The sequence below is a fragment of the Rhinopithecus bieti genome, unplaced genomic scaffold, assembly GCF_001698545.2.
Source record: "Rhinopithecus bieti isolate Rb0 unplaced genomic scaffold, ASM169854v2 scaffold_7673, whole genome shotgun sequence".
Taxonomy (NCBI): domain Eukaryota; kingdom Metazoa; phylum Chordata; class Mammalia; order Primates; family Cercopithecidae; genus Rhinopithecus; species Rhinopithecus bieti.
The window spans coordinates 1,717,261-1,736,998 of record NW_016806375.1 but is presented as its reverse complement, the minus strand read 5'-3'; the positions used below and the strand labels follow the sequence as shown (position 1 = coordinate 1,736,998).

Sequence of the window (19,738 nt, the reverse complement as noted above, 5' to 3'; positions counted from 1 at the left end):
ATGTTTCAGCTCCCAGATGTCAGGGCTCAGGTCTGTTTTCATTTCATCCCAGAGCCTGGCACAGTGTTTGGCACATAGTAGGCGCTCGCCAACGGTTCGCTGAGAGCTTTCCGAGAAGAGCTCAGTGCGCTGAGGGTCCAAAAGCACGCGTGAGAATGCAGGACATTCTAACTCTAAGTGGGTTGGACTTGCGTGAGGAAAGGTGCTGCAGAGAGGCTACTGTCACCTACCCGCCGGTTTGCAGGATCTACAGACGGGCGGCGGGCGGGCACAGCTCCCCACAGTTTGCAGAGGGCGTTCACAACTAACGCCAGGGGCCTCCTAGAGGAAGAAAACCAGGGCCCGCCGGCGGAACAGTGAGCGTGGAGCACGGCTGTGGCCCCGTTTCATGGCCGGGAACACCGAGTCCCCGGGGTCAAAATAGGTCCGCAGGTCCTGGGGGCCGAGCCTAGGTGGGCTGGAAGTGACAGCCCCGGGGGCTGCAGGCGCTGAACGCTCGGCGGGGCCCCAGCACTATTTGCATATCCCCAGAGAGGCAGCAAACGTTCGGCTGCAGTCCCGGGCGGAGGTTGCCGGGCAGGGTACCCGGGCGCGCGAACATGCACCCCACCCAGCGGTGCCCAGCCCGCACCAGTTAGCGCCCAACTCGCCAACTCCGGGACTTTCGCAAAGCTCCCGAGGGCGGGGGAGCCACCAAGGAGCGGGACGCACCATCGCAGCTCGAGAAGGGGGAAGCGCTCTGGCCCGGCACCCTGCCGCGCCCAGGCGGGCCGAGACGTTCCGCGAGAGGGCCTAGGCTGGTGGCGCAGAGACTCAGCTACCGACGCGGGGGCTGGCGGCGCGGGGCGGGCGACTTGGCGGGGCCCGGGGGCGGCGTCGGCGTCGAGGACCCCCTTGTGGGCGGCGGCGCGGGTGGCGGGCGCCCGGCTCCCCCGGCGGCGAGCGGCGGAAGTGCCGCGGAGTGAGCGGGGCCGGCGCCCGCGGCCGCTTTCTGCTCGCCTGACGCTGCTGCGCGGCCGGGCGACTGGCGGACCGCCTCGAGCTGGGGCGGGCGGCCGGTGCCGGCGGGCGCGCGGCGGGCTGACCGGCCACGATGAGGCGGAAGGAGAAGCGGCTCCTGCAGGCGGTGGCGCTGGTGCTGGCGGCCCTGGTCCTCCTGCCCAACGTGGGGCTTTGGGCGCTGTACCGCGAGCGGCAGCCCGACGGCACCCCTGGGGGATCGGGGGCGGCGGTGGCGCCGGCGGCGGGACAGGTGAGTCCCTCCGTTGCTACAGGCCGGGAACACCCTCTTACCGAATCACTTTTAGCCTGTGGTTCCTTCCTCCACCTTCTGCTGTCTGCCGCCTCAGAGTCAGCTCCGAGACTGTAAAGCTCTTCCCATTTTCCGGATGGGAAAATTGAGTTCTGTCGGGACTCCTCCAGGGTCCCAAGCCAGTCAGAGACTGAGTACGAACTAGAACCCAGGACGCTATTTCTCACCACATGTTACCGCCTTCCTTTCTGTCTGGTGCTCCTTGAGGTCTTCCAGCGGATCTCTTTTGAAGGATCCTATCTGCATCCCTGTATCCCAGAATGACTCCTGCCTTGTGCCAATAGGAATGCAGATTCTGGTTCTTCTATTTGGTGTCCAGGTCCTCTCTGCTCCCCTCCTCCCACCCCCCAACAACCCCTACCTGCTGATCCCAGTGTTCTTTACTCAGGTCAGCCCTTTTCCTGATTTCTTGTCTGCCCAACGAGACATCCAGGCCTTCCTACTCTCCCCATTTATTCAACAGCGCCCGCCCCCCCAACCCCCCAGCAACTCTAGCCTTTTCCTTTCTCAGATCCTGTGGATTCCTTGCAGAATGTAAAGATCACGCTCTCCTTGAAGCTTCAAGCCCCTGGGGTGGAGAAGGGGTAAGCTTCTGGTCCTTGAGGTACCTGCTGCCTTTGACCTTATGGGAGTCCAGAGGTGGGGCTCTGGTGGGGGGACCCCCAAAATGTCCCAGAGGCTATTGGTGCCCAGCGTCCTGAGGATGGAACACCAGAAGCCTTCCCTGTCTCTTCTGAACTTGTCTAGTCTGGTTAGTTGTAGTGTTTACTGCAGCCAAAACTGGGATCGGAATGGTTTCTGCCTCCTTTGAACTTACCCATGTATGTTTGTGTGTATGTGTGCGTGCATGCATTTAGACTAGCAGCTCCCTGATAGCAGAAGCTCTGTCACATCACTCCCACCCTCCCAGGAGGTGCTAGTGAGTGTATTGCTTAGACTGTTTCGTATAGTGGAACATTTCAGGCTTTCTTATGGGATTTCTCTGGTCCCATGAGAAGTGGATAATTTGTGTATCAGGGTCAGACTTGACTGATTGTTGGCTGGCCTTGACGAAAGAGGCTGGCTTTTCTGAGATTGATGGTTTTCCTTATTCTTCCCAGTATTAGGCTGCTGTCTAGGCAGTCTGGCATCTGGAGCGCAGAGGGCTCTTTGCTACAGAGCTGACCAATTTGAGCTCCGCCTGTCACTCTGTTAATTGTTGCAAAGCATCCCAGAGGGTCTCATTGATCTTTCTGGTAGAGCTTACTGTTTAGAAACTAAGGTTTCCGTCTCTTTCATAAACCCCTGGTTCAAACCCTGACAGTTAGCTTAGACCTCTCTCCCTGATATTCTGTATCTGTGTGGGTTTTCCTTTCATGAAATCTCTTTCCTCTGTTCCTATTCAGTACCAGCATCAGAGTCAGGAGTTCCAGGGTTCTGACCTCAGCTCTACCACTAACTTACTGTGTGTGTCCTTGATCACCTTTCATCTCCTTCTCTGAGCCTTACTTTCTTGATCTGTAAACCATGATTATTGGTCCAGCTCTAACATTCTGTGATACTATCAGTTAATCAATGAGAAATACAATGGTCACTTCTTTTTTTCTGTCTTGAGTCCAGAGTTCCTTGTAGCATCCCTAGCTGTGGAGGCTCCATACTGGACACAGCCCCAGGTCAAGGGGGAGTGTCCTACCCTAATGCAAAACTCTCCTTTAGAATAGCTGTAGCCCATTCTAAAATAGCACTTGACATTCTGCCTCTGCTTGGAGAAAGCCTTCGTATTTCATTTGCTATAGATGCCAAAGACGTCCTGATTTTCACTTCTATAGACCCAGATGTGTAGAGAAGGTCAAGGTTAACTGCCAGTTTGGCCTAAGCTTTCAAAGTAAATTACTCACTTGTGCAAGAGGGTATTGATGGAGTAAGGCAGCCTTTTGGGCAGGGAGAGCAGGGAGCAACAGCTGGGTGCTGCTCAGAGCCCCTAACTGAAATGGATAGACAGGCTCATCTGGGAAGATCTAGTTTTTGTTTATTTCTTTTCTCTGGAATAGCATGAAGAGGAGGAGGAAGAAGTGGTGAAGGGGGTTTGGGGGGTTGGGGGGAATACCAACTGATTATTTTTGCTTTAAAGAAAATCTCTTTGCTTCCTGGAAGCAGCAGAATGGAGCTGTTTCCCCAATGATAAGCACTTGTAGGTGCTACAGGATTCAGCATTCATCTGCTGCCTTTCAAGAACACCCTGCCAAATTTCCACACAGCCCCTTTTTGTTTCACTCTCTCACAGATGCAGAGCACTGGGCTTGGCCCCCAGTCCCTTGTCTGAATGTCAGCTGGCCTTGAGGAAAGAGGCTGACTTCTCGGAGTGATGGTGTTCCATCCCTCACCCCAGTGTACTGGAACATACACGTAACACACCAGGCTGCTATCTGGGAAATCTGGCATCTTGAGCATACAGAGCTTTTTCGACAGGGCTGACCAGTTCTGAGCTCAGCCTGTCATTCTTGTAATTGTTGAGAATCATCTTTGAGCATCTCTTTGATCTTTCTGGTAGAAATAACTGCAGAGGCTCTGGAAGGAAGTCTGACAGGACTTTATCCAAATAAAAAATGTGTTCCATATGGGTTTGAAAGAAGATTCTTTGAGAGTAACATATCCACTACTTGAGTAGTCCTCTAACTCCTTGATTTCTCCACTGGATTAAAGAATACGGAGTTTCAAATTAAGAGTGTTTATCATCTGCTAGAATGAAAGTCTACATAACTGTCATGCCAGCTCATCCTGGGTGTACCTCTGCAGCTGGGTGGGATAGCTGATTTATAAAGGACACATAATGCTTCCAGGATTTCAGCAGTCATCTGGTCAGACAGTTGGCTTCTTGGAAAAGTGCAAAACCAAGCAAGAAAAGCTGGTCTTGAAGCCATCTTCCTTTTAATGTGTGGGTCCCTCTCATTCCAACCCCCAATCTGTTTAACATCTTGGTTTAATTCAACAGTCTGTTTCATATTCCAGGTTTGGGACAGGTTATTAAAAGCTCTAGTTAGGAAACTGAGTGCAGTCTCTCCTCATTTCTGAGCCATAATCTCTTGTTGAAAAATGGCTTCACTGGATAATAGAATGTGTGGAATAGAAACTGGTGGAATAATGGAATACTGGTGACTTTAATTTTCAAGTATCAGGATTTATTTCTCATTGTGTTAGAGCTGAACTTTATTCTTAGAGCATCCAGAAATCAATGTTTTTTTCTCTTTTTTCAGTCTTCCTGGTGGCAGAAGCCTTGCCCATCAGAAAGTATCATAGAAATGTAGCCTTGGAATGATTTCCTTAATTTTCCACAGAAGGGCTAGTATCCTTTAGCTTGCTAATCACTCCTCTGTCTGCATGCCCAGGTGAAATCTGATGCCACTAGGGAAGGGTTGTTGATTTGCCAGAACAAATCCAGCTCCCTACATTCTTTCTCTCATTCTTGGCTTGCTGTCTACCAAGGATTCCAGCTGAGGAAGGCCTGGGAACAGAGACCTGGTTTTTAGTCCTTTCTCCTGCCCTAAACTCACTGCGTGTACTCAGGAAAGAGGTTTAACCTCTCTGAGCCTTGGATTCCTCATCTGCTAAGTGAGGCTTAGATTCAGAAGGGAAAAGGCAAATGCATATTGTAATGATGCTTCCCCTCCCATGGCCAAGGCAGACATTGCTAATCAATCTTTTTGTTACTAACACCAGACTTGGGCTCAGATTGTTTCCCAGCAGGGCTACTCAAGTAGAGTTAATGACATATGGAAACTCATTAGCAATGTAGGGAATAGATACTCTGTTAGGGCTTTTCCAACTCTTACATCCTGAGGTTCTGTGAGTATGCTTGGAAGCACATCTGAATAATGATAGTATATTTAAACAGGCCTCTGTATCTAACTTGTAATGAGGCCACAACTTAAGAGTATGTTCATATTTGAATGTCTTTTCTCAGGCTGTAGTCTAAGGATGTTCAGCCTTTGATCTGTTGGTTCCAGTGACACGGTAACAGATAATGGAATCAGGAATGAAAAGCAAAAGCCCATTTAAAAGATAACCATCTAGCTTGCTAATTGTACCTTGTCCACAGTCAGCTCTTACACAGAGATGGCATCAGGTTCTTCTCACTGAATCAAAAGCACCTTGAGGCAAACCTGGCAGCTACCAGTAAGCCCCATAGCAGTGAAATGCTCCTGACGGTGTTTGCAGTGGTTCCTGTGTTTTACATATATCTAACCCTCTGCATCCCATATATGTGTCAGAGCTGGTAAGGGAAGGCCTTGAATAAGAGTCTTGTTTCCCCAGAGAACCTCTGTCCTTATGCGCAGTGGAGTGGGGAAAGGAGGTAGCCCATATACACCTGAATTCCCGTGGCAAGAAGTGTATTGTGGCCTCCCTGCTGGAAATGTCTTAAGGTAGGAACACATCCTCCTCTAGCACAAAGCACAAGATTTGGCACTTGGAAGACAGGATGTGTTTGCTGAATGACTGAAATGTATCAGAGCAGGCAGGGGGCTTCAGAAGTCATCTAGTTCAATCTCCTCAATTTGTAGGTATGAAAACTGAGGCCAAGAAAAGGGAAAACAAATTAAACAAGTTCCCATAGGGAGGAATGCAGATCAGAATCCGTTCTCCAAGTTCTTGTTCTATTTCACCATGAGAAATTTTTTCCCTCTATATACTGATATTTGATCCTTCTCTACCATTATTTCTTTCAGGAGCCAAGATTATCACCCCAAATTTTGGAGGCCACTGCTTAGTGAGACCGATTATCTACTAGAACTTACCTGTCTATTTTTTTGTAGATCTATTTTTGTTCATTTTCTTTCCAACATTTTATAGTGTTTTGTTGTTGTTGTTGTTGTTGTTTTTTGAGATGGAGTTTTGCTCTTGTTGCCCAGGCTGGAGTGCAATGGCGCGATCTCGGCCCACCGCAACCTCCACCTCCCAGGTTCAAGCAATTCTCCTGCCTTAGCCTTCCCAAGTAGCTGGGATTATAGGCATGCACCACCAAGCCTGGCTAATTTTGTATTTTTAGTAGAGATGGGGTTTTTCTGTGTGGGTCAGGCTGGTCTCGAACTCCCGACCTCAGGCGATCCACCCACTTCGGCCTCCCAAAGTGTTGGGATTACAGGTGTGAGCCACCGCACCTGGCCTCATTTTATAGTTTCAAAAGCAACTAAATGGATTAAAATTTAAGGGGGGCAAAGGGACAGGGGTAGAGGAATTAAAGGCTGTGTAGCACATGGCACCATTACTGCTATCCCTGACAGACAGAATCTGAGCCTAAGAACCACCTCAGATTCTCTATCAGTTGCAAGTAACAAAACAAATTAAGCCATGTGAGCTGAAATGAGTAAGGGAATATATTGGCTCCTGTGTAGTTGGCTTCAGGTATGGTGTGATCTAGAGGTTTGTGGCATTGTCAGGGCTAGGTCTCCTTTCCTCTGGTTTCTGTTGGTTCTGACTTTCTCTGTGTGTTGACTTTGTTCCATTCTGAGGCTCCATGGCAGCAAAAAATGGTAGTAGCTCTTTCAGACCTCAGATCCACACCTAGATCGTAGAGGAGAGGGTCTCTGTCCTCTGGTAGCTTCTACAGAAGAGAGAGAAAACATCTTTTCTATTTATTTATTTATTTGCTGATTTATTTATTTATTTAGAGACGGAGTCTTGCTCTGTCGCCCAGGCTGGAGTGCAGTGGCACGATCTTGGCTCACTGCAAGCTCCACCTCCCGGGTCCACACCATTCTTCTGCCTCAGCCTCCTGAGCAGCTGGGACCACAGGCAGCTGCCACCACACCCGGCCAATTTTTTGTATTTTTAGTAGAGATGGGGTTTCACCGTGTTAGCCAGGATGGTCTCGATCTCCTGACCTCGTGATCCACCTGCCGTGGCCTCCCAAAGTGATGGGATTACAGGCGTGAGCCACCACGCCTGGCAGAGAAAACATCTTTTCTATAAGCTCTAGCAAGATCTCCTTAGGTCTTACTGGTCCACTTTGGATCTAATGTGTTGTCTGAACCATTCGCAGATTTCAGGAGGAGAAGCTGTATTGATTGACTACACCTACCCTGGAGCTAGGAGTGGAGTCAGATTACCCAGATCTAAGAAGAGCAGTTCCCCAGAGAAGACTCTGGGTGCTGCTTTTGGGAAGAAGAGAAAGATATCTAGAGAAGAAGCCCACAGATATCCACTCCAGAGTCCTGCTGACACAGTGTTCCAGGCAGCAGTCACTCCTTGGGGATGAGATTTGGTCCTGGAGGGAAAACCCCTTTGCCACCCTGGACCCATTTTTGGGCACCGAACCTGCAGTCTGGAGGTCTGTGCTCTCGTTCCAGCTCTGCCACCCCTTGGCTGAGATGATTAGCTGTGTGGGCCTTGATTTGTTGCTGAGGAAGGCTTGGGTGCAAATGGTTGCCAACACACAGTGGAGGGTGGAGATAAAGAGCAGTTGAAAGCTGTCTTTATTGAATCTTACTTACCAGTTCTGCCGCTGCCTTCCTTTCCCCTCACAGACGTCCCAAGAAGTGTCTCCCCTGCCCCCGTACACACTAAAAGTCAATTCGTTGAAAATTTCTCTCAAGCTGAAAAAGAACTTCTGTCTCTGCAGCTTCCACGTTTTTTTCTGCCTGGCCCTCTTAGCTGGAGGAGGTGGAGTGTTCATACTTTGGAAGCTAGAGGAAGCTAAACAATTCTGCTTGCTGTGGTGGGTGGGTGTGTATTTATGCGTGTGTAGCTTTCTCTCCATGTGTCTCTCTTCTCTCTCTCTTATCTTTGAATGGTTCTTGTTTGCTGCCCTCTGCTGAGTGTAGATAGGAGAGAAAAGAAAAAAGCAGACCTATTTTTTTCCTTCCCTTTGGCTTTAAGAGAATGTTAAGCTTCAGATGCTAAATTGTCTTCAGTTTTCTCAGGTGATGAAAGCCACAGCATAAAATGATACTGATCCGAAGAATGATGATAATATGGTTGGTTGATAATGAGGTTGATAATGTTAATAGTAGTAATAGCAGTTACCATTTATTTAGCACTTACTCTGCTAGGTCCTTTACTTGTACATCTGTTAAATATTGTTGTAACCAGGTAGGAAAGGAGGGAACCGAAGCTCGAAAAGAGGCAGGTGTTTGCCCAAGGATGCACAGCCTGTAGTGGTGGAGTTGGCATTTGAACTCTGACCTAGTGCTGAGTCCTTAACCACCATACTTCCTCCATATCTGAGCAGGACAAAGGACCTGTCTTCCACCCCTGCCCCTTAAGCCCTTCCTGCAAGCCCGGACATCTGAGCTGGCGAGAGAGACCATTGCCCTAAGACAGCCTCTTCAGTAGCCAAAGTGGAGCGCCTAAGGTCATGTGGTGGTGGTGTGCGCTGGAAGAGAAACCTCTACCTCAGCTTCCTCCTGTCTCCGTTCCTCCTGGTTTGAGGCATGTGGGGTGCATATCGTGCTCTAGCTTTGGAGCTATACTGCCTGATTCAAAACCTGAGGCTTGGGCAAGCTTGGCCTCTGTGCCTGGAATTCTTGGTCTGTAAAATGCTAGTAATGTTAACTGTAGCAGAGAGTTCTCCTGAGGGTTCAGTGAGTCACTGTGGGCAAAACCCCAAACACAGTGCTTGGTGCAGAACAAGTGCTCGGTAAACTTGGTGATGCTGCTGCCTTTGTGACGTGCCTGGCCTATGGCAGGGACTCAATTCTCTGTGGCTTCCCTTTGGCAGAGGTAGGGAGAGCTGCATAACATTGTCATTGTCTAGAAGGTGAGCAATTTGAAGATAAGTGGTTGGCCTAACAGCACAGGGTTCAGAAGACGTGGAAGAAGCCAGGTGGGTGCAGTCTCTGATTATTGGGGGTGAGAAGGAAATTGTGCATGCAGAGGCTGCTCTTGGTACCCGTCTCCCTGAAACTTTGGAATGTGAAGCAGTTGTTGGGAATGCCTTCTCAACTCCCACCCTGGGAGACAACCCAGACCTTCTGTATCCTTCTAGATTCAGCTCATAGCCTGCTGCCTCTAGGAAGTGTTCTTTGGTCACTCCAGCCCCCAAAGGTCACTCAGGGGTCTTAGTCCCTTGATTTTCTCATCTGCCTACTTAGATCAGAGGCCCTTCCAGGAAGACTTCTAACATCCTTCTTCCCTGCAGCCTTGCCCCTAGACCTGACAACCCCTGCCAGGGCCGCCTGGGTTAGCATTCTTTCCAACCAGGGCCTGGAGCCATACATATAAATCTGTCATGCAATGCTGTAATTGTTTTTAATCTGTCCAGACTGTCTGCTTCCTAAAGGCAGGAACTAAACTCTCTCGGTCACTCTTGTTTGCCTAAAATATTTGCTGAATGGCTGAGGGGGTGAGTGAGTGAGTGAGTGAATAATATGGTTGGTACTCAGTAACTGCTGGCTGAGTGCTGGAAGCTTAGCCTTAGGAATGGTTCTTCTTGAACTTCAGGATGCTTCACAATCCCTAGGGAGCCTGTTAAGGATGGTGACACCAGGATCCGTGCCCAAGGAGCATGAAGGGGCTGGTTTGGGCTTGGCCAAGGATCACATATTTAACAAATCCTACTGAGGGTCCAATAGCGAACTCCTCTCCACCCACCTAACAGGAGACAGACCTCTCTTTCCCCAGGGACCCTCTCCACTCTCCCCAGGAATGCTTCAGAACCAGCCCTTGAACTTCTGTTCCTGGGGAGTGTGTTTATCTGCAGCTTCCCAAGTTGTCAATCAGCACTCACAGGGGAGCTCTGTGGTGCTTTTAGCAGTGGCACTGTATCTGATGCAGGCAGATCAGGCTCCAGTTCAGGACAGGCGTGGGAGATGCACTTTGGAATCCCTGTCCTGTGGGCTGTGAGGATTGGCTGGAACCATAGAGCTTTGTTTTCCTTTGATGCCCACAGTCTGCTTCTCTTCCAGGATGGGTGCTCTGCCTTCCTGCCATGGGCAAGGATGAGGTGCCTCTAAGTGGGTGACAGGCTGAACTAGGGGGTCTTTTAGGAAAGGTTAGTATTGTGGAGACCCTGTAAACCTCTCCCTTGTACTGGAGAGACCAGTGGAGAGAGTGTGGAGTTGGGAACCAATGTGACCTGATCCCCAGGTCCAGCTCTGCCACTTGCCAGCTCTGTGCCTGACCTCTGGGGCTTCCAGCTCCTTCTCCTAAGATGAGCAAAGTCATCACTACTTCCTAATGTCGTGGTGATGATTAGATTAAATTACATTAAAGTTGTGAGGATCGAGGTGCAGAGAGGTCAGGTAACATATCCAGGGCCACACAGCTAGGAAGTGATGGAAACAGGATTCCAGCCCAGCTGGGATGCTTCCTTCCGCTGTCTGCGCCAGCCACTGACTGGATGGTCTTGGGCGAGTGTGTGGGTCTGCCCCCACTCACAGGGTCTTGAGGAGGCCTCAGTGGGAGGTTATCACTGAGAGCCCCGTGAGCCTGGTTCTTGGATTTGTTGTTGTTGGCTCCAGAAAGCTCTTTTAGCTGAATACCCAGGCAGCCGTGCCAGGGCAGGGATTATAGCAAGTCCCACGTGCCGCCTGGATGCCGCACTCGGGCAGCCTCCCAAGAGCCCAGTTCGCCGGAGTTGTGTGTGTGTGTGTGGGTCTCCCCTGTGAGTTACAAATGTCAGCCTCCTCTGAGAGGAGGGCTGCTGAGCAGAGGGGCCGACAGGGGCTTCTGGAGAGAAGGGGGTTTCTTCGAGGGAACAGGTTGGAAACATCTGGCCGGGGTGTGTGTGTGAAAATTACTTCCTGCTGCTAAAGCACTTTGTATGTTCTCAACTGAAAACTGTTATTTTTTGCATGTTTCCTCCTGAGTATTGATCAGAGTCAGCTGCTGAGAGTTAAAATGTATATGTGTGTGTGTGCCTATTTGTGAAATAACCAGTTTCTAAATTTGGTACCTAACTTCAGTGAAAAATTACTAATTCTGTTCTTGGAGAGCCAGGGTCTGTCCTTTGGATTTGTGGTTATTTTATTAATAATAAACCTTAATGGCTGTTTCATTCAGAGAGCTTCTTTTATTAATTTCTTTGACCTTTATATATTTTTAATCACCTTACCTGTATACTTTAATGGAGGATGCAAACTGGTGGCCTGTGGGCCAGATGCAGTCCAGAGTTATGTTTTGTGTGCCTTGAACAGTGCTGGCCCATAGATAGTTTGGTTTCTTTATTTTTTAGTGTTCATATGTTACCAGTACCTAAACATGAGAATATTTCCTATTTTAAAACAATTCTATACTAATTTCTGTTTTTTTTTTGTTTGTTTTGTTTGTTTTTTTTTTTTTGAGACGGAGTCTCGCTCTGTCGCCCAGGCTGGAGTGCAGTGGCCGGATCTCAGCTCACTGCAAGCTCCGCCTCCCGGGTTTACGCCATTCTCCTGCCTCAGCCTCCCGAGTAGCTGGGACTACAGGCGCCCGCCACCTTGCCCGGCTAGTTTTCTGTATTTTTTAGTAGAGACGGGGTTTCACCAGGTTAGCCAGGCTGGTCTCGATCTCCTGACCTCATGATCCGCCCGTCTCGGCCTCCCAAAGTGCTGGGATTACAGGCTTGAGCCACCGCGCCCGGCCTTGTTTTTGTTTTTTAAATCTGAAAGTCCGGCTGCTGAGTTCAGGTTCAAGTTTTGTAAGAATTTTCTGGATGTGGGAGCAGCTGTCTCCTCTAGACAGATCCTAGCTCTCCAGTTGGCCATCGCCCCTGCTGCACTTAGTGGTCTCAAACCTGGGCACTTCACCCTTTCATACAATTGGCCCGGCTGCAGGAGACATTCGACTTTGGGAGCCCTCCTTTATGATATGCAAATTCCCATGGCCTTTTCCCAGTTCCGTCTCATGGTGGAGGCAGGGTGGGGCTTACAGTCCCCACTTCACAGATGCAAAAACTGAGGTTCAAAGAGCGTAAGTGACACGACTAGTCACAAAGCCAATAAGCTGAGGCTAATCCTTCTGTCTCTAAGACTAATGTACTTTTCAGAGAAAAAAAAGTAATTACTTGGAAGTATAAGTATATAAACCTTAGGCTCTGACAGACTCACTTATGTTTATATTTAGGTGATTCCTGCTCCGTCTCAGCTCAAGAAATCATTTGCCTTGCTTCTCTCTGTTTCTAGGTATCTGAATTTCAGGTCTACCCTATCTAATAAAGTTTTTTTTTTTTTAATTTTTTTATTTTTTAAAGCCATGTCAGGGGATGCTCTAGATTTATTAGAAATGATGTAGGTAGAGGCCGGGCATGGTGACTCACACCTGTAATCCCAGCACTTTGGGAGGCCAAGGTGGGCGGATCACGAGGTCAGGAGTTTGAGACCAGCCTGGCTAACACAGGGAAACCCCATCTCTACTAAAAATACAAAAATTAGCTGGGTGTAGTGGCAGATGCCTGTAATCCCAGTTACTCAGGAGTCTGAGGCAGGATAATCATTTGAAACTGGGAGGCGGAGGTTGCAGTGAGCTGAGATCGTACCACTACACTCCAGCCTGGGTGACAGAGCAAGACTCCATCTCAAAGAAAAACAAACAAAAAAAGAAATGACGTAGGTACAGAATCCACCTTGTTTTTTGCCTGTGCTTCCTGGCATGTCAGAAAACCCTAGAATGTATCTTGCTATTATTGGGGAAGTGTTAGGATCCATTAAATGAGAGTGAAGACAGCTTTCCCAGCAGAAATGGTACATACTCCACTCCCTGGCCTGAGGGGACCTCACAGGCACCCAGGAGGTTTCTGGGAAAGAGAGAACCTGGATGAGAACAGCTTAGGTCCCCCAGAGGCAGCTGAACATAGCCACTCGTGTCTCTGAGAGTACGGTTCATTGTCAGGGCAGGAGTGGGGGCCCCTCTGCCCGCCATTTCAAGAACCTTCCCTTGGAAGCTCCAGGTGGCTCCTGGTGCGGCAGTGGGGCATGGAGTGTGGGGCACAGCTCGGTGTGGTGACCAGGAGTTAGCTTTGTCCTTGAGCACTGGCTCCACAGCAGAAATGATGATGACCATGAGTTTATTGAGCTCTTACTGCATGCCATGCACTGTGCCCATCTCAGTTCATCAACACTGTAATCCCAGGGGATGAGTGACCTTACTGTTGTCATTTTACAGATGGGAAAACTGAGGCTCAGGAAACTTAAATCACTTCCCAGGCCTGTACAAGAAACAAGTGGTGGGACTCAAATTCAGATTTCTGACTCTCCAACTTGTACTCTTAGCTACCATGTTTTGTTGACTTCTCTGGGCAAGTCTTTTAACGTCTTTTGGCCTCCATTTCCTCACCTGTACGTGGGAATGATAGCTTCTTGGCACATGAGCAGAGTCAGTTTTGCCACCCATAACTCTTCCTGCCACCCCTGCCTCGGGGCGGTTGTCAGACACTGGTGTGGTGTGAGCTGTCTTTCTCGCCAGGGTGGGGCCTCTCTGCTTGTGGGTTGGGGTCTCCCAGCAGAGTCAGCCTGGGGTATGCCTCCCTGCTTCTCCCTTTCACAGCCTGGATCCCCCTTGTCTGCTACTCCACACTCTCCCCTGGCAGCGAGAGAGGCAGCTGAGGGCTCCTGCCATCCAAGCCCTGCCAGGGAACAATGGGGTACGTTAAGAAGGCTGCCAGGTGCCAAACCAGAGGTATTAAAGGGACGTTTGATTAGTTTTAACTCTAATTGTCAGGCTTTTGCTTTCTTTTGTTCTCTGTAGCAATTAAGTGGCGGGTTGGAGAGGAGGGTGAAGCCCTGGTGTGGGTTTCCTCCCTCTGTGACTTGTATAGGCTCTCTTTGACTCTGGGTGTGAATATGACTCTTTCACCTGTCTCCTATTGTCAGCGCTCTCCCCTCTCTGTCTGTGTGTGTTTCTCTGTCTCTCCTTCGACCCGCCCCGCCGGCCCCCGCAAGCCCCATAGTCTCCATGCTGTGTGTCTCTCTCTTAGCAAATATGATGAGAAATGACACTAAAGAAGCCATAAGCCTACCACGGTGGAATCCACAATTTCAATGAATTGTATCTTTTATCATATCCAGTCTCCCGCTATCTTATCCCTGCCAAACGGTTACCATCTTTGACTTGAACACCCCCAGTGATGGGGAACTCACCCCCTTTAGCTCAGCAGAGTCCTAGGTAGTCTGCCGTGGCTCAGGGGTGACCTAAGAATTTCTTAAGTACCCTCTACCCATCCCTTCAGGCACCTTTCAAATCTTTTTCTTCCCAGAAAGCCTTCCCGGATCTTTCCAGTTAGAATTAATCTGTCTCTTGGAAATGCCTACAAAACTTAATTTGTGCAACTGTGGTGACATGAATGTTATAGTGCTATGTGTTGTCATTTCCCTAGGTGGAGGAATGTACTGTTGAAGGAGTCTTCCCAGCAGGACATCCCCTTGGATGAGGCTCCAGCTGGGAAGAAGAGATCCCAGAGCTCTCTCTTGTGAGCCTGGGCTTCCTCCTCTTTCAAAAAGTTCCATTCCCAAACTTGGCCACTGTGTTTTATGTGATCTTTTAATCCAGAGAATATTCTAGATTTTTACAGGCCATGTAGTCGCTGCCACAACTACTCAATCTGTCTTTGTAGCATGAGAGTGGCCATAGACACTACATAAACCAATGCGAGTGCTGTGTTCCAATAAAACTTTATTTGCAAAAGCAGTCAGCAAGCTGGATTGCCAGGCCAAGGTTTGCTGACCCCTTTCTAGTCTTTTCATGGTCAAAGAGCCCTGGGTTTTGAGGCAGGAGCCTGACTCCTCGGGTAGGAGCCACCTTGAGTTGCTTTATGACCCTAGTTGGATCCCTGACTCAGCAGTGCCTCTGTCCTCTCCTACATAAGCTGTGTTAATTGGGAGGATGAGTTCTAAGGATCCCTCCAGTTTTTGACACTCAGTGAGGACCTGAATTCTCTGCTGGATCTGACTGCATCTCTGAAATGGATTCCAAATCCACCTATTTTCTTCCCACTTCCCACCAGACCGTCACATCTCACCTGGATTCCTGACACAGCCTCCTGGCTCCTCTCCCACCTCCACCCTAAAATCATAGTCGATTCTTTATGCACAGCCCAAGTGTTCTTTTGCAAGGGTAAATCAGAGATTTCCGCCTCTTTCCTAAAACTCTTCAGTGGCTTCCACTGCTGCGCTGAAACACAGCCCAGACCCCTGTCTCGTCTGGCCCTGCTTACCCTCTGGGCTCACCGTGTCCCCTCCTCTCAGTCACCACACTACAGCCGCATTACCCTTCTTACACATCCAGCATGGTCCTTCTTCAGGACCTTTGCATGTGGTCCTGCCTGGAATACTCTTCCCCAAGATTATAGCAGGACTGGTTCCTCCTCATCTTTTAGGTCTTGGCTCCAAAGTCACCTCCTCAGAGAGGCCTTCTGTGAACATACCATCTGAAGTACCTCTTTCCTACCTACTCTGCAACTTGATCAACTGTGAAATGTCACATATAGCAACTTAGCAGTATCTGGAGTCACCTTGTTTATTTATTTACTTACCTATTTCTCTGCTCCAGTAGATACTAGCACTTAGTAGATACTAAGATACTACCCTCAGCCGTGAGGGTAGGGGCCTCGTGTGTCTTGTTTACTGCAGTACCTTATAGTGCTAGCGTGTTACAGGTGCTCAATGAATATTTGTTGAATTAATGAATGAATGCATGCATACCTGTGTTCCCAGATACCCTACAGATAGGACTCTGACTGCTCCATGTTTCTTCTCGCCATTCCTCCGTGTATCATTTGGACACCATTCTGTTCTTGGTGTTGTGGGAAATTGCACACTTTCACCCTAAGGGGCTGTGTTCTCATAGTGGGGGAAGAAACAGACTTCCTTCTCCCCTGTTGAGATCAGAAGGCCTCAAAAGTGTTAGCTCCCTGGGGCAACAGTCAAAGGACACTGTTTCTCTGAGATCTTTTCATCAGAAGCAGCTCCTGTCCTCAGTCCACGTGGCTTCGTTGGTGGTATCTCCGGATGAGGATCCGTTTGGTTCTCTCCTTCCAGTCTTTAGAATATGAAGTAAGTAGCTTGTCTGGGATTATATTTTCTCCCTGGTTCTTAGGAGGAAAATATGAGGGTGGACCCCTGCTTACTTCTTTTGTGAGGAGCTTTCCTGCTGTTTAGAGGGAGCGCCTTAAGGAAGAGGGCTGCTGGTCGTGCCCCAGGCTTTCCCAAGGACTGCAGCTCCCAGTAAGTGGGTAAATGGGCTCGTGGGTTGAATCATGTCTCTCAAAAAGCTATGGCAAAGTCCTTACTCGCTGTACCTCAGAATATGACCTAATTTGGAAATAGGTTTGTTGCAAATGTAACCAATCAAAATGATGTCATGCTGGAATGGGGTAGGCCCTTAATCCTCTGTGACTGACTGATATCCTTATAAGAAGAGGAGAAGAGACACAGAGACAGGGAGAGGGAAGAGGGCTGTGAAAAGCTGGAGGCAGAGACTGGAGCGATGCTGCCCTAAGCCAAGGTACACCTGGGGCTACTAGAAGCTGGAAGAAGAGGAAGGAAGCATCTCCCCTAGAGGCTTTGGAGATAGGATAGCCCTGCCAATACCTTGATTTTGAATTTCAAGCCTCCAGAACTGTGACACAATAAATTTCTGTTGTTTGAAGCCACTCACTTTATGGTACTTTGTTATGGTAGCCCTAGGGAACTAATACACGGACCATTTTCCATTTTCTCATCAGATTGTGTTGTATGTGTGTATGAGTGTGTCTGTATATTATATTTGAAGGCAGATAGATAAAACACCTTCGCAAAGGCCGGGATAATTGTCTTAATCTCTTCTAGCTACTTACATTTCTTTTTAATTCATGGAAAAGAGCCTCTCTTTCTATGGAGGATTAGCATATTACACTGCACGTATATATTCTTTAACTAAAGCCACTCTGCTGAATCACAGTGAATAAACACATGGTACATACTGCCTTTCACTTAACTGTATTATCTTTTTGTTCTGAGCTCAACAATTTATTTTTGTTCTGGGTCCCCGCTAAATTGATTTGGGGGATTACTATGTGATAGGTACGAGAAACAGCCGCTGCCTTGAGAGAGCTCCTAGTCTAAAAAGGGACTCAGACAAGTTCACAGGGATGCAGCGTGTCAGGCAGAGCATGATGAGTGTTGCAAGAGGAGATCAGCCGGTGCTGCGGGAAGCCGAGGGGAAGAGAGCAGCACCCTGGTTGAGGTCAGGAAGGACTTCTGAAAGGTGCTGATTTTTAAGATGGTCCTGAAGAAGGTTAAAGCTTTAGCAAAGTGTACATGGTAGGATTGGGGTCTCTCAGGTGGCAGGAAGTGGGGAGCCTGTTTCAAGAACAGCGAGTAAGGCAGAGTCACTGAAACTTCACATGTCAGTTAGAAAGTAGCTGGAAAAGTGGGTGAGGACCAGGTCACAGGGTCCCTGATTGCTAGCCCAGGGAGGCTGGCCTGCAGGAGGCAAGGAAGCCATGGATAGTTTTTGAGCAGAGGATGACTTGATCAGGGGTAGGCCTCAGAAAGGTAACTCTGGCAATGCAGGAGCCACAGGAGGCAGGGAGACCAGTTTGGAGGCTATTGGGGTGGAGAGAGAACGAATCCATTCATTCATCCACTGCGCCTTTCTGTGGCCCAGATGCTGTGCTAGGTTCTGAGGCCACCAAGATGTGTAACGTGCAGCCTTTGAGCTTAAGGAATGCATTACTACTGTTGCAGACTGTTTTTGCCAGGCACAATGTTAAGCACTTTGCATACATTATCATCTTTGATCCTCACAGCAACCCAATAACATACTCACTCTAATTATCCCCATTTTATGGATGAAGGCACTAAGTATCAGGGAGATGAACTGTTTCACCCAAGGTCACACAACTGGTCACTGGTGGGGCTGTGACTGGCCTACAGAGTCCTGGGCCTTAACCACTTCTCTGGACTCCACACACTAAACAGGTCAAGTCAGAGTACAATGAGATCTTTCTTGGTAGCAGTAGGTACAGGGTTCTATGTGAGCACATAGGAAAGCCAGTGAACCCGGATGGGCAGGATGGGTAAGCAGAAAAGGCTCCCTGAAGGAGGGAATCCTGCCCTAAGTCTTTTAAGGGGAGTGGGATGGTTTAGCCAGGCAGAGAAATGGCTGGGCATGGGGTGGGTAGTGAAGGGATTCCAGGTAGAGGGGATAGCACGGTCAGAAGTCCAGAGTTGGGAAAACAGCATAGGGTGTGCAGGGTCTCCTAAGCTCATTATTCCTGGCCCCAGGAGTGGGGCTAGGAGAGGCTAAAACACAGGTAGGGCCAGGTCATGAGCTACATTCCATCCTCCAGTTCCCAGGAGCATGAAGGGTGTTGGGCAGAGAAGTTGAGTAATGACCAGATTTGCTTTCGTATGGGTCCTGGCGTTCAATAGTTGAAAGAGATCAGGAGGCCATGTTGTCAACCACTGTCAGATGTTTGCAACCAGACCAGATAAGGCAGAGGCGCTCCCAGGACAGCTCTCGAGGGGCCAGGGCACTCCAGGCACAGGACCTGACCTGGAAGGCTCAGCCTGCTGTATAGCTGGCATTTAGGTCTGCAGTTCTTCTTCATTCAATATGTCATTTATGCAGCAGTTTTTGACTGAATACTGCGCATGCCCCAGGCTGGTTCTCTGCTAAGCACTTGACATTCTAAGAGGAAAGGACATGGTCTCAGCCCTTGAGGACCAGCTGGCCCATTAGACAGATAATTCCAGGGCAGTGGGATGCATACCACAGGTGGAGTGAGCACAGGCCTGAGAGCACAGTGAAGGATTCACGTTAGCCTTCATGCTGGCTTTCCAGCCGCCACTTCTACCTGCCCATCCCACTCACCTCAGGCTTATAAAGCCACGGATTTGCCTAGGATTGAATCCCAGCTCTGCTCTTTACTAGCTGTGTGACTTCGAGAAATTTCCTTAATCTTTTATTCTCTCTCTCATTTCTTACATTTTAAAATGGGCCTGATAATAGTAGCTACTTCACAGGTTAGTTATCAGGATTAAAGGAATTCACATACACAAAACACTTGGAATAGTGCCTGGCATTTAAAAAGTGGTACCTAGATATCGTTAGGATTACAGATCTGGAATCTCTTAGCCCAAACCCTGTGTATTAGGCACATTTTAGCATTCAGATTATTAGTCAAGGTTCAGTCAGGACAGAGAAATCACAAAGTAATTTGAACACAGAAAGTTTAATAAAAAGAATTATTTACTGTAACAGAAGATTAGAGTAATGAAGAATTGGCTAGTAAGAAGTGAAAAGCACTCTAAAGAATATAGGAATAGCAGATAGAGGAACAGCTCTTACCCCCATTGTTGAGATAACAGCACCCAAGGAAGAGGCCCTCGTAGGCTGAGATCCTGACTTTGTTGGAGAGGCCACAGCTATGCTTACTGAGTGGTAGAGAAGTCACTGCAGTGCCACCCCAGCAAAGTTCATGGGAAGAAACACATGGTGAGGTATCTCATGGAAGACATTCTGCTACAAAACCACTCAAGGCAATGGGTGCTGGGA

At 48.7% G+C, this 19,738-nt stretch overlaps 1 protein-coding gene across 3 annotated transcripts in view; it reads left to right on the top strand.

Annotated features, from left to right (window-relative positions):
* Positions 1 to 963: 963 nt before the first annotated feature.
* The window catches only part of GALNT10 (polypeptide N-acetylgalactosaminyltransferase 10), a 230,559-nt gene continuing 211,784 nt past the window's right edge, over positions 964 to 19,738 (top strand). For all 3 annotated transcript variants that reach the window (XM_017875711.1, XM_017875712.1, XM_017875709.1), the window contains exon 1: positions 964 to 1,252. In XM_017875711.1, coding sequence (XP_017731200.1) covers positions 1,094 to 1,252 — 159 coding nt within the window. In that variant the 5' untranslated portion in view covers positions 964 to 1,093. The remainder of the gene's footprint in view (positions 1,253 to 19,738) is intronic.